We start from the raw sequence: 15,276 nt of genomic DNA, 5'->3' as shown, positions 1-15,276 counted from the left end.
TTGAAACTTATGCATGTAAAATGTATATTATTTTTAAACTCAAATGAACCAAAATGCACAAGTATAAATCCTTTGTCAGCTATTTTAAATTGGTTAGTTTACATGATTTTAGCATAGGAATACATTTTGAGGGGATTTAGGCACTTTAAAAGCATATAGATGCATATGCATATGTTGCCCTAAATATGCAAAAATTAATTGACTTGAAAATTTCTAAATTCTTTATATCTAATAAGAACTGAACAATGGCATGTAATGTCAGTAGATATAAAAATATGAATATACAGAAGTGGACAGAGTTCTTGATATGTGAATGTGAATAAAAGATATTATATCTAAATTTCTAGTTCTATTATTTTATATTGGACGGGAAAGGTGATTCAGATACTACAAAGTTTAATATTATGCATACAAATATTTTAATCAGTCCATTTTTCCCCCAATTCCTGATGCCATATCTACCTTTTAATTATATAATATTGTGTGGAAAGACTTCTCATTCTGTGTAAAATCAACTTTCTCTCAGAAAATGCACCCAAAAAGTGAAGGTACATGATAATAACCTTAGTATATGAATTATATGATGTATGATAAAGAAACGCACAATTATTAAACAGTTATTTTAAAAATTCAATTCATTTGTCTAACCTTTGCAATTATATGTGAAATGTATTCTGTGATTATAAAACAAAAGTATACCATGAGATCTGCAGGTTTTACTGTAATTAAAGTTATAAATGATAAATATCAAATGTACAAATACCTTTCTATCATATGTGATACAAAGTAAAACAAAAAAGCCCATGGGCCATAATGCTCATCTGAGTCATTATGCTCTTCCTAATAAATAAGTACATGTTTTCTCTAATGTATGAAATCCCCTTTTGTGGTCACCAAATTAGCATCAAAGATTTCAACAATAATTATTATAAATCATTGTAATGTACTAAACGCTCTAGGTCAACTTTACAAATTGTAGACTTCATGATTTAGTATAATTATATTTGTATAAAACTTTGCTATTTACCAAGGCTTAAGTGTAGTTCCTGCAGTCATGCTTGTAAGACACTTACTTGTCCAATTTTTCCCTAAATATTTCCATTTACATGTAATTTTTAATACCTACTGTGACCCCCAACCTTGTCAGAGGGCAGGTAAAATGTCTACCTTCACTACTTGATTGTGACCCTGCTGTTCTTCAGAGTAGAAACTTTCTACACACATCCCCCTAAATTTTAATATAAATCATTGACCCCTATTGTGCCCCCCCCCCCCCCCCACCTAGCACTAAGAAACAAGATATTCATTAATTAAATAGTTCTGGAGAAGAAGTTGAATATGTGAAAAGTTCACTCAGACAGACTCTGGACATTCCTTAATCAGAAAAAAGCTACAGTGAGCTTTTGGCTTGGGTGAGCTAAAAATTATCCTTGTGTCAATGGCAAAATTAATGTATTTAAGAAAAAAAAAATCAAGTTCAATTTGTGAGTGCCTCATCAATATACGAGTATCTTAACAGATTACGTAATCCAGATGACCTTCTATGGATAATCCAGATGACCTTCTTTGGATTATCAAGATGACCTTCTATGGATTACATTCTGTTTCGGTCTCACTCTCAGAGGTTGACAGGCCTGGAAGATCCTCCAGAACAATGTTTGTGTCACTGTTGGTTTGTAGGACAGACAGGGCTTGTAAGATATCAGGGTACAGGGGTCTCTCATCTGGATTTACACTCCAACATCTATCCATTAAGGCAAACCTTAAATACAGACGAAGAGTCTTTATCTTAAAACTGAAGTGGTCGTCTTAAATAAAATTATAATTCAATAATAACTTTTTAAGCAGACATAATAGCATAGGAAATTGAAATAAATTAAATACTTAGCCTCCATTTTTATTTTCAAAAAATTGTTAACAATGCATATGTTTACAAATACAATGAAGAATGATGCAATTGCAGTGAATTTTTCATTTTCCCAACATTTCATTGAATTTAGACAGAGAAATATAAACATTTCTTTAACATACAATTCAGAACTACAGTGCGGTGGCTGAGGCATGCGGTATCCTGAGAGAACTTTCTCTTTCACTTCTTCAATGTCCATAGAGGGATACGGCCTTAATCCTATAGGAAATAAATTTATTTTTATAAGGTTATAAATTGTTCTTCACAGAGGTTCAAAATTTGATATATTTTATTTTAATTCTGAGAGGGGTGTAACAAGTACTGTGGCTATTGTTAACCCAAATACCAAGAATGTTATACCAGTCCTATGATAAATTCTTACCAAAATGTATAATCTGCCATAACAAAATACCAAAGGCATATGTGTCGGTCTTTGTATCAAATATATTTTGTGACAAAGATTCTGGTGACATGCAGCGAACAGGTAGAGATTCCTGTAAGTAAATTGGCATCAAAAATCAACAGTCATAAAAGAGATTGATCTACTTTTCTGTAATACAGCATCATTTTGTAGAAAACTACAATAAAAGTGGCATTACCTTTTCATACAAATTCCTCTCTGTTATTTCTTTCTGAAACATAAACCCTGATAACTTGCACACTCCTCCTTTGGCCACAAGGACACTGGATGCAGATAGTCGGTAGTATAGGAGCTATATGTGGTATAAAAACACAGTTTTGGTAGAATAAAACATAATTCTTTTTATTCTTCAATATACAATGTACAAAAAGATACTCTATAATTGTGATTATTGAAAAAAATTCAATAAATTTACTTTTAGAATAGAATGTAAATAAGGTGTTTTTTCCACCTCTAAGCAAAGTTGACACAAATTTTTATGAAATCACACATGACCTATAAATTCTATGATCAAACTTCTGTTCTATGATTTGCAATACATTTGATTTGAAAACCTACCTTATATTTTGTCAAATGCAGCAATCCACTGATGACCTGGGAAGCCAGAGTTAGGAGTTTCTTGGCATCTATCCTGTTATTCTTAAGTCTGACCGATTCCTGAGATTGAATCTCAACACGCTGTGAACCAGGTCTGTGTTTCTTCAGGTATTTCTGCAAGGTTCCCTCATGTGCATACTCCAGCATCAGCATCCAAGGTTCTGAATTGAATGAATTAAATGATAAGTTGTAGTCAAAATGAACACCAGATTAAGAAAATCCTATAAGTTTCAATTTTTCTAGTGCTTTTCATAGATAACGTTTCTAAAGCAACTTCAAATATGCAAAATAAAGGTAAGAATGTGAATTACTTAGTAATGCAAATGTTTGACATAATTATTACAAATGCAGCTATAAATCAGGATATAACAAACTTTTATTTAATATCTAGTCTATTTTAGGAAAATCAAGATTTTTTGTTTACCAAACATGAATTAAATCATTTTCTATAATGCATACTAGGCATGTTTCTTTTTCTTTTGCCATAACCAACTGGTTAATATATCCATTAAGTTTGAAATATTATTTATAAAGAATTACCAGTTAATGTGTAACATCCAATAAGGGTGATCACATTACTGTGAGCCTTCAATGTTTTCATCACTTCCATCTCTGCCAGAAAGAACTTCCTGCCCACTTCTGATGCATCATCTGAACAAACAGAGACAGACTCTTACTACCTCATGAACAGATGAACTAGCATAACTGAATGATATCCATGAAACTCTAAGATTGCTTTTAACCCCATCAAGGTTCTTTGCAAAGGGAAATACTACATTTTTTAACCTGTACCTAGCATTTTCTTGATGGCCACCCTAAGAACATCTGTACTGTCTGAGTGTTTCCTCATCCTCCCCCTCCAGACTTCACAGTACGACCCTGTAGCAATCAGGTCCATCAGGCGAACATCTCTCTTAGGGATTTCCCAATACTGACCAAGTCTCCTGTACTGACCTTGGGTCTACAATGGAGTATAACATACTAAATTCAAACAAAACTATCAGAAAAAAATCATGATTTTGTTTTTTCAGACTCAGTAATGTAATTATACATGTATCTATACAAGCTCTGGAACTTTAAGATACATATCATTATGCACAATATTGAAATGAAAATTTGTTTTTAAAGAAATCTACGATTCATGTAAGATGAATATAACCGTGTACATGTCCCTCCTACCTCCTCGGTCCCTCCATTTGCTGTTATCATGTCCTCATCTAACAATTCCTGATCATCTGTAAAATCATCCTGCACCAGGGACATGCCTTCTCTGTATTTCTGCTCTCTTGCCTAATTACCAGAGGAAAACATCAATTTTTACTAATTAATGTCTTAAGTAAGATATCAAAATTTATTTCATGCATATTTTATCTAGTTCCAGCTGTTATGTACAAAACACTACATGTGATGTTCAATGAAACTCCTTTATATCACCCGTACCCTGAATTTGATGGCCAGCAGGATGAAGACTACAATCAGCAGAATGGCTAGCAGTGAACTAACAACAGCTCCTACAGCATAGGCATTGACTGAAACAAAAACCTAATCATCAGTACATCTGTATTAAACTGTAAATACATTATATTGACAGAATCATCATCAGTGTATCCCTGTATCAAACCTACATCATGACAGATAGTGACAGTATCAACTGTACATGTACTGCAGGGATTGAGACACATTCAAAAATTTACAAATACATGTACCAAGTGGAAAATCAACTTTATCACATAAGATGTCATCCCATGATCCATAAGAAAATTTCTCAGATAATTACTTACAGTTAATGTCTCCATCTCCTTTGTCCTCTGTTGGCTTAGGCATCATTCTGTATTTAGGTTTTACTGTTGTTACTTTATTTTCTACAATTTTTTTTTTAGACAATATTACTTTCTCTTCTGCCTGAAATGATGCATTATATTCAAACTGCATAATAATTTGACTATATTCCATTGCTTTAAAACAGAAGACATGGGGTGGGGTGATTTTTATATAATTACTCCTAACACTGTACTAAAATATTTTGGAATAATTGATGCTATCTTAATTTCCATGCCATATTAAAATGACAATAGTTTGAAATAAAAATTCTTCTCTTTAAAACCTCTTAGTGCATTCTCTTTGTATTTTAACAGAAATTAATTCATTCTTACCTATTATATTCAAGAAGACAACTTTAGTGTCTGTATACACTGTATGATTAATTTCATTGTGAACAATGCATGTATAGTTTCCTATGTCATTTCTATGGGCATTGACGATTTTGTACGCTGGATGGGTTGACCTCACAGATTCATTAAGGGGGTCAGAAAGGGGGGTGAATGTCCAATTGTAACGGGGGTGGGGCTCTCCTATGGCAACACAACGAAGAAGAATATTGCTTCCCTCTTCATACTCCTTTTTGTATGGACTAAGAATAATGTCTGTCTCTTTCACAGGAACTGTAAATATAAGTGTGCAAATCAAGGACTTTATAGATATCACTTTCTCAATTCTGAATTCATAATTTTTATACATATCTAATTCAGAACAAATGCTTTATAGATATCACTTTCTCAATTCTGAATTAATTACTTTTATACAGATCTAATTAACATTGACATAGGGATATAAAGGGAAAATCCTTTTAATATATTCTTCTTCAGAACCACCTGACCAATGATAAGGTCAATTACCAAATACATACATGTGCTCAATTACTTTTTCCCATGCTTATATCAAATTCCTAATGTCATACTAGTATGAAGTTTACTTACAATAAACTTTCAGCTTTGGGAGAGCTTGGCAGATAAAACCATTATGGACATAAGGAAATGTAACATGACAAATGAACACCTTTCCATCATCTTCCTCTGAAGCAACCAATGACATACGAGCTAAGCTGTAAGTTTCATTTTCGAAATCAACAGAGAAATTCAGCTCTTTGTTGCCATGTTTCCAACTCACTTCAGGGCGATCATTTCCATGAAAATTGACACTGCAGTCAAAATAGGCCTGCTGGTTCACTATCACACTACTGTTATAATTATGGCAGTAAGGTTTTTCTGAAAGAAACAATTAAACCTCATGTATTTAAATACTTGTAACCAGTATGGAAAATGAAAGAAAGAACATAGATGTATTCTTTAAAAAGATATGGTACTTTAAAACCTTTAAGAAAATCTTAAGGAACTTTTTCTTTGTCCTGAAACCGGCTTAGGGTGTCTCGAAAATTTAATCATTTTTGAAATTACTGATGTTCAGAAATTGAAAAACTTCAATGTTGTTTAATATGTTTAAATTAATAAATATGTGCCTGGATTGTCCAGGAACATTCATTTATCCTAGCTCAGTTCAGTTGTCAGCCTATCCAAAAACTGTAATTATAATGACTACACCATACAAAATGTCACCTTACCTATAACATACAGCTCAAATGACTTGCTCTCACTGTTAAGAGAACAGGTATAAGTTCCAGCGTCTGAGAAAGAGACATTTAGGATGTGAAGAGAAGTGTCAGAGTCGCTCTGGTAGTGAGTATTGTTGAACTTTACAGAGAAGCTAGGTAGAGCTAATCCATTGCTGGAGACGACATGTATTGTCCTAGGTTCTGTTTCTCCTACCCCTGCAAAATACCCACACAATCAAATTATTCTGCATATTTAGCATTTAAAACGATCAATCTGAATACATTTTATTAAATTTTGAAAATTGAAATTCATATCATGTGCTCTTAGATGTACATGTACACTAAGGACAACATAGGTCTTTTTTTCCTTTTTAAGTTCATAATGTCCTTAACAAAAATATTACCACTATCATTGTGAACCCATAGTATACTGTAGATCACTTAATTTTCGTGACACCTTATTTTCGCGAGATAGTCATTGACTCTTTATAAGCGAGACATAATTTTCATGAATTGTTAATATTTCTTTATATAATCTTAAGGAATACTATTATACGCGAGAATGAATTTTTTGCGTGCTTACTGTCTTGCGTAATAACGTGAAAATAAAGTTCTCGCGAATAAAAAGTGATTTACAGTACCTGAGGGACATGATTTGAACTGTAAACTTCAACGTACAGGATGCTTTCATTTTAATAAGACTAATCATGATTTTGCTTTTCTTGAAAAGAAAATTTTAAAATTTATCGGGTTTCCCAAATATTTCTTACATATTCTATAACTCTGATTGCCCATTAAGACCCACCCTACCTTACCCCCAGAGGTCATGATATTTTTGGCCCATTGGTTTTTCTGAATAAAGCTTATGCACTAATTTTTTACTAAATAAATTCCTTATCTCTCCTTGAAAAAGGGTGCATTTTTAAAAACAAAATTAAATACCCTTTCTCCAAAGATATACTTTGTAAAAAGTTTGGTAGAAATTGGGTCATCACTAGTCATTCTTAACTGAGTTTTCAAGACTTCAACTCTGTGAAAAGTATGCAGACAAATGGGCAGAAAAATCAGATGCTAGACAAAATGTATTCAGTTTTGTTTGCAAGTTTGTTTGTATGTTGTTTAACATCCCTCTCAATCATTTTTCATTCATATGAAAATGGCACATAGGCGGAGCTGCAAATTTTGTCCTATACTTATTTAAAGTGAGGGATCTTTTTCATGCCAGCACCTACTGCAACATGGGATCTCGATTTATACAAAGGACCAGTCTCTACGTCCCACAGTGGGAGTGGAACCTATGACATAAGGATCATTTCCTTACTTTGTGACTCTAGAGCAGATGCTCTAACCACTGCGGCATGAGGGCAACTAAATTAAATGTAATCAGAAAATCTCACTTGAGCTTTTAGATTATGTGAACTAAAATTATCAATGATTTTGGAATACTACTGGTAAATAAGACAACTCTTTTCTATCTATAAATGATTTATAGTCCCTACACTGTATGCTTTCACTTCCTTTAAGTTGTCTGGAGGAAATATCTCATTGAATGACAAACTTTATGTTTACCTATTGCTTTTTCATAGTGGTTAAATTATTTCATAATTTGTGATGTATTTTAAACTTTTCAACAGTTTAGACTCCCATTCAATTTTAAAACAAACCTACCCATGCATAATGCAGCCAGGTACAATACATGTAAATCATAACTTTAAGAAATGTTAATACTGAGCAGATGAATGCTTATATCTACATGTAATATATAACACTCCCTGTCTGTGTCTGCACGTTCCACAATCTTACATAAATCTATTAGCCTCGCCAAAGAATATATTAAGCCCCTATGATCATTGTGACATAGCAAACCTTCTTCAATTTTATGGAATTTTTAAATTAAAATATTTGTACATATTCTTAATTGTCCATGTTGTATCATGGTTAAAACTATAAATAATATTGTTTTCATTCGATATATTTACCCATTTTGAAGGTAAATAAAAAAACATAGTACAGTCACTTCAGATAAGGGCGCTATTACATTTAGATTAGCAATGATTATGTGAACCATTTAGAGCATGGCTAGTCAGCTATTTTCTCACTCAGATCACAGGGGCTTGCTCAGTAATCATAGTAATATTACCTTTTATGATTTTTTAGATAAATAAAATCATACATGCCAGGAGCAAGCCCCTGTGCTAAAATACAATTGACTTATAACTGGACAGGATCTACATATTTTAAGAATATTTCACACCCTGGCCATACTACATGTAGTAGTACATCTGTTACTTGTATAACTACCTGTATCAAGGGAATTAGTACATGTAAGCTAGAGGTCATAGAGTATATGGCATACCTGTGTTTGTTCTGTACATGAACACTAATCCCGCTACAATTTTGTAGAAGCTACTACACACCCTTCCTTTTCAGATTTCAAGGAAACATGAATTACGAATCAGAAAAATAGTAAATTTTAGAGAATATGAAAAGCATCCAATCCTTCGAAGATTTAATTTTCGGCAGATTCTTTTTTTTCTTTGAAATTTTCTTTGAAATCAATGATTAAGCCTAGTGAATATACATCTTAGACATATGAATATTTTTTTGACCAAATTGGGTGGTTTAATAAATTATCTGATGATGAATGGCCTAGATAATATAATAGATTTTTTCACAGTAATAGGAACAATAAAAGAACACAAAATAAAATAGATTTTATTAAAAAGATGGATACATGGAAACGCTAGGGAGAATTTTCTACTTATAAAATGGTAGCTGAGAGAATTAATTTCCTACCTGTAAAATTCCAGACCAGTTTATAGGGTTCTCCCACTATATGAAGATTGATGACAGTTTCTCCATCCTTTAACAGCTTACAGCTCAGCGTTACATTGTCCTGGACCACTGCAGTGTGGTTATATGGGCCCCTCAATGTCAATAGGCTCAGTGTCACTGAAGGAAGAGACAGAGAGACATATTGATTTAGCTGATTATTAGCATCATCACACTTCAGCTCTTAAATGGAGCATATTCAGAAAGAATGGAATTATTTAAAGAGTCATGAAAATTTAATTAACATGAATGATAATAGTAATAGTCACATTCTTTTATCACATGATTATTTCTATTCTATTTCTTTTCTAAAGTTTACACAATGATTGATCAAGTGATCTAGATCTGATTGGGTAAACCAAACAATTTTAAGGAGGAGTGTCCTTCTCAATTAACATTGCATTATCTTCATCAATGATTTTAATTTAAAATTTTGCTATGTGGTATTGTATTTCACATCTTTACTGACTTTTGATTAGAAAAAAAGACATTCATGATTACTGAGAAATGCTGTTTAGTCACTTGAGCAAGCTCAGGATAATGAATACTTCCTCGTTATTTTATACCTCGGGACATGAATTCATTTCAATCATTATTATCCCCCTCTCTCTTAATTATCTCCCTTTCTTATTTTCTCTTTATCTCCTCTTTCAAATGTAAAGATCAATACTATATCGTTAATGTAACCATGATAATGAACATAATATATACACATTTGAAAAATGAGATATATATGTATGAATTTTTCTTTCTTTAAAGATGGATCTGTCTGAATTCCTTTGAGAGTAATTTTCCTCAGTTCTACAATTCATCAATTTAATCAAAAGGCTTTGCTGTAACATTTTTTTTCCTTTAGGGGTCCATGACTAGATCTCCTTATGAAAAATGCATCAACCAAATAATCCTAAGAGATTTGCCAATGATTATCTCCTTTAAACATGAACATCATAAAGTAACTCAGAAGCATGCTACTGTTAATTAATCAATTATGCACCCAGGTAATGTGCATCCCGCCACTACCCTCGTGTGTCATGGGGTTAGAGGGGGAAAAAAAACTCTGACACATCTTGATCACTCTGTAACCATGCCCAATAATGATCATTTACTGGTATGATTAATGAACTTTTTGTTTATTATTAAAATACGTACAAACAATTGATACTAAGCAAGAAATCAATGTGTCAAGTAAATTATAGTGTGTATTGGAAAACTGAAACAATATAAGTATAGAAAGATCGAGGCATTGTTTTTTCTAAAATTTAAACAGATCTGTTTTTCAAGTTATAAGTATACAATAAGAACACCATTGCTTTAACATCAATATTCCCATTGTAAAACTACAACAGTAAACATTCCCTTCCAAGTATTCCTCTCTGTCCATCCATATAAGTGTACTTTTCCTGAAAGCTTCATATCATAATGTAATGGTCTGTGTCTCAGACAGGTTTGATGGCCAGTGGCCAGATAGCTAAGTGGGAAGGGCACCTGACTGAAGATTCAAGGGGGGAGCGGGTTCAAATCCTGATTCTTTGTATTTCTGCTCACCTGTTACAATTATGCAGTGACAAGTGCATACATGCCAACTTTTGAAAATTCCCATGGGGGATTTTGCGCGTGACGACATTTTTCATAGCTTTAAATTCGCAACATTTTGTCGTGAAATTAAATGATTATGACATGGTCCTTTTTTTAAAATTTATAATATAATCAATATCACTTATTAATACTACTAAAAGATAAAAATAACACAAAAATAAGGTTTTTCTTTCCAAAATTGAAATATTTTTTGCTCAAATAGGTGCCTCTCTCACTAAAGAAGGGATATTTAGTTACATATGTAAACTTTTTTTTTACAAGCTAAGACACATAATTTCAATTGATGAAAAATTGAAAATTGTACAACTTTTGATACGTAAAGTACTGTTTCTGGGAACATTTTTGAGATTTTTATATTTTAATTAATTAGAAATTCTAATCAGATATTAAATTTAAAGAAATTTTGAGAAATTGCAATGCATTTATTTTTTTGTGTGGGAGATGAGAAAGTTTGTTCCTCATGGTATGTACATTTATCTGTAATGGGAGAGGAGAAAATGCAGCGGACCAGACCGGGATCCGAACCCGGGCCCCCTGAAACTCCGGTCAGGTGCTCTACCAACTGAGCTATCTGGCCACCGGCGATCGAACCCGGCTGACCGCCACATTCCTCCCTCCTTAAAGGTCTTTGGCCCTCCAAAGACCCCAACCCAGAATCCCTGTCAGGTCTTTCACCTGTCAATTCCAGGGCATGGCACGGCACCAAATGTAACGGAAGAGGAGAAAATGCAGCGGACCAGACCGGGATTCGAACCTGTTGGCCAGATAGCTCAGTTGGTAGAGCACCTGACTGGAGTTTCAGGGGGCCCGGGTTCGAATCCCGGTCTGGTCCGCTGCATTTTCTCCTCTCCCATTACATTTGGTGCCTTGTTCAGGTTACAGTGTATGTGTAAATTAGTAATTCCTGACAGGGCCCTACAACTTGTGTCTTCGAGGTCGAAGACTGTTTAAGGAGGGAGGAATGTAATGGTTTGGGTTGTGGATATCGGCCTGGATAGCTCAGTTGGTAGAGCACCTGACTAGAGATACAGGGGTCCCAGGTTCGATTCCCGGTCCAGCCATGCATTTTCTCCTTCCCTGTTACAGATTTGGTGTCGTTGACCACCCCTGGAATTGCAGGTGAAAGTCCTGCCAGGGGCAATAAGAACTTGGGTTGTGTCTTCGAGGACGAAGACCATTTAAGGAGGGAGGAATGTAATGGTTTGGGCCGTGGATATCGGCCTGGACAGCTCAGTTGGTAGAGCACCTGACTAGAGATACAGGGGTCCCAGGTTCGATTCCCGGTCCAGCCATGCATTTTCTCCTTTCCTGTTACATATCATTAAAACACTTAATTTTATGTCACACACAAAACAATTCAAAGAAATAAACCATCAGGTTTGAAGAATTAAATCATCAATTTTCTAACACAAAGATACCACCTATCCTGGGAAAATTATTTTTTTTACAGTCAAACTTTGGCAGGCTTGATGGTGCTATGTGGGTATTTCGTAGTCACTTATGCATACAATATTAATTACTTTTGGGAGAAGGGAGGGAAAAGAAATTCTAATTGACACAGACTTTATTATTTCATCAGGATTTTTTTCATGTTATTTTAAGGATATACGATCCTCAGCCAGGAAGGATAACTCCTAAATTTATAATTTAATTCAAAAAGTCTTTAAATAAAGCTTGAAATTGAAATTTTTTTATGCAACAATTTTCATTTTATGCCTCTACGTATGATTCAATGCTCTTTAAAGTTTTAACAAACGGTATAAAAAAAATTTGACTTTTGTACCTCATAACATTAAATAAACCTTGCATATTTTAAAGAAATCAAATTTCTTTTAATTTAGCCTTAGTTACCAATGTTTATAAGCATGATTTGAAATTAGAAGTGATTTACGGTGTTTTCTTTGAAAGGAAACACTTCATACACTATGCATTATGAAACGATGGAAGTAAGAAAGAGAAAGTAAAGTACTAAATAAGTGTAAAATTCATGCAATTTTCTTTAAAAGCCTGGATACCTATGATTTATATTCCTAAAATGTATTTCTTGATCAATTATCAATTAAAAAATATGCAGTAGGTAGTTCAAATCGCATTTCCTGAAAAAAATATTTGAGATTTACTAATTTTCCCTATATAATATGATTAAATTTAAAGATGAAATTTAAAGAAACACCGTGGGTAAATACATTTTAATTTGAGAATTTAGAGACGTCTTTGTGAGCATTTTCAATTACTTAATGCCTGATTTTCGGAACCTGAGGATCGGATAACCTTAACTGGCAAACTTTACAATATTTTTTAATTATAGGTAGATAAAGTCAGCAGCTATGCTTTGTAGTTTTCTACTTTCGTTTTCAAATAACGATCTCTTTGGATTCCAATTTTATGGTTTGGTTATTATTTAGCTGCAGATCTGTAGCGTTATGGTTTTATATATTTGTCTTTGACCATAACGCTACAGATCCCGTAGTGCAAAAAAGGTGCAATTTACGGAGCAATATTTTTTGCGCTATTTTGGGGAGAATTTCTCCACTTTTCAGCATCGTTCAATCAACTACCTTTCAACCCCTAATTCTAGACACATTATTTAATTAATCTGTATATTTTATCCATCTCCCAACCCTTTATAGTCGTCTCTACAAGTGATAAACTCGCTTGATTAAAATTATTTGTTAAATTTATCTGAAAATTCATATCCAGCTTTATTGCCTGTAGAGACATGCAACTATAAATGGTTGGGAGGTGGATAAACTATACATATTGGCTACAGAATGTGTCTAGAATTAGAAAGTGAAAGGTAGTTGATTGACCAAAGCTAGGAAGTGGAGAAATTCTCCCCAAAAGTGCGCAAAAAATATTGCGCCGTAAATTGCACCTTTTTTGCACTAAGGGATCTGTAGCGTTATGGTCAAAGACAAATATATAAAACCATAACGCTACAGATCTGCAGCTAGTTATTATTTAGTTGTCTTTAATTTATGTTTTCAATAAAATGACTAACAATTATTATGTGTTTCACCTTGCGTACCCTTTTAACTGAAAAGACAATCCCCTAATTAACTGCCCCAAGCTATAAGCTACCTGTACCTGGACATGCGTTCAAGCGTGAAGTGATTTCCTGTGGCTGATTAACACCTAAATAAACAATGAAACTTATCTGTGTGCATTGAATAAACAAGTCTGATATTGTTATCCCAATTGACAAAATTCAGCGGTATAGGGAAACTTATAAAATCGGAAATTTTGGGTGAATTTTTACAAATTGGGAAATTAGGGCAATTTTTCTCTCCTGATCGGGAAGGCGGGATGAAAGGGTAAAATCGGGAGGATCCCGCCTAAATCGGGAAAGTTGGCATGTATGCAAGTGCAAAGTAAAGACCTCTGTGTGAAATGCAACTTCATTGAATAAAACTATTATGTTTTGTTTGTTTGTATACTGTTTAATGTCCCTTATGAGATTTGTTCAGCGCCACCATTTGCCAGTGGATAACTGCAAATTTTGTCTTATATAGCTACAGATACTCTGCACTCAGGGCCATTAAGCAGTGAGGGATCTTTTTCTTTGGGATCTGAACCTGTGACATAAGGATCAATTCCTTACTTCGCAACTCCAGCAAATACTCTTACCACTGCCACACAAGGGCAACAAAAGACTATTATGTATCTTTACCATATGCATATAATTTGGTGAGATGCATAATGCAGTTATTTACTGTAAACATGGTACAGTTTAAATCACCATTTCAAATGACATCAGATCATTCTAGAAATTATCATATTGATCAGCTTAGACTTTGATCATCAGGCTACACCGATGCATCTAATATTTTCTTCTCAAAACAGAACTACAAAATGAGCCTGAAGAAGAGAGATGGGGAGGGGAGAATAAAATTATTGATTTTAGGTACATACTAGCTGTCAAGCTTTGTGGTATGTACAACATAATTTTGAGAGGACATTCCCTATTCCAAAAGTACATGGAGGACCAGATTTCTCTTTAGAGAAGTGCACATGTATCAAAAGCTTAAATCCATATGCCTCTCCATATAATTTCTATTTAGAGAATAGAGGGAGGATACTGTCTAATTCATTTAATTTTTTATTGTAATTATTACAGAACATGTGCATGTGTTCGAACATAAACCTTATTTATTAAGAAATAGAACAATAGGTCTAATTTATAACAAAACAAATGCAGTGAAAATAGGGGTTTCTTGAACAAAACACAAACAAATAAAAATTTTCGATATTCAGAAGGCTAGGCCTACTGGTTTTAGGCCTAGTTATTACTATTGGGTTATCATTTTGGGTTTTATCGTATGCAATTTTCAAAAAAGTAACAAAACAAAATAACACACAATGAGGTATGTTTCTTACCATGAATTATTACGAAGAAAGTCAGCAAATTTAGTAACATTTCCACTTCAGCAGACGAAATTCAACTGTTTATTTTTCCCCGTGCGGGGATCATATAAAGAGTCTAGTGAGTCGTACATCAGCGTATTCGGAAAGCCCCGATTTACCAAAAAAGAA

The 15,276-nt window shown here is 33.6% G+C and overlaps 1 protein-coding gene and 1 non-coding gene across 2 annotated transcripts; one reads left to right on the top strand and one right to left on the bottom strand.

Moving 5' to 3' along the window:
• Positions 1-1,299: 1,299 nt before the first annotated feature.
• Positions 1,300-15,218, bottom strand: LOC134268352 (fibroblast growth factor receptor homolog 1-like). The gene is made up of 15 exons (XM_062750592.1): positions 15,121-15,218; positions 9,112-9,267; positions 6,325-6,531; positions 5,684-5,971; positions 5,081-5,368; positions 4,709-4,789; positions 4,368-4,456; positions 4,107-4,217; positions 3,720-3,888; positions 3,468-3,578; positions 2,889-3,088; positions 2,509-2,622; positions 2,292-2,403; positions 2,032-2,128; positions 1,300-1,762 (listed from the first exon to the last, which is right to left on the bottom strand). Exons 1-15 carry the CDS (start codon positions 15,158-15,160, stop codon positions 1,588-1,590), a joined length of 2,238 nt encoding a protein of 745 aa, XP_062606576.1. The 5' UTR covers positions 15,161-15,218; the 3' UTR covers positions 1,300-1,587.
• On the top strand, positions 11,503-11,575 carry Trnas-gga (transfer RNA serine (anticodon GGA)). Its single transcript has one exon. It is a non-coding gene; the product is annotated as a tRNA-Ser (tRNA).
• Positions 15,219-15,276: the final 58 nt, after the last annotated feature.

Source organism: Saccostrea cucullata, unplaced genomic scaffold, assembly GCF_032062105.1.
Source record: "Saccostrea cucullata isolate Sc308-1 unplaced genomic scaffold, CSIRO_AGI_Scuc_v1 ctg2336, whole genome shotgun sequence".
Classification (NCBI taxonomy): Eukaryota; Metazoa; Mollusca; class Bivalvia; order Ostreida; family Ostreidae; genus Saccostrea; species Saccostrea cuccullata.
This window is presented reverse-complemented; position numbering and strand designations above follow the sequence as displayed.

Bases quoted from the DNA above. Each gene is read 5' to 3' on its own strand.
- LOC134268352 (XM_062750592.1), bottom strand. From the start codon at position 15,160: ATGTTACTAAATTTGCTGACTTTCTTCGTAATAATTCATG. The intron at 9,268-15,120 runs GTAAGAAACATA...CTCTTCCTTCAG, and splicing joins TTTCTTCGTAATAATTCATG to TGACACTGAGCCTATTGACA. The intron at 4,790-5,080 runs GTAAGAATGAAT...AAAAAATTGTAG, and splicing joins TGTCTTCTTGAATATAATAG to AAAATAAAGTAACAACAGTA.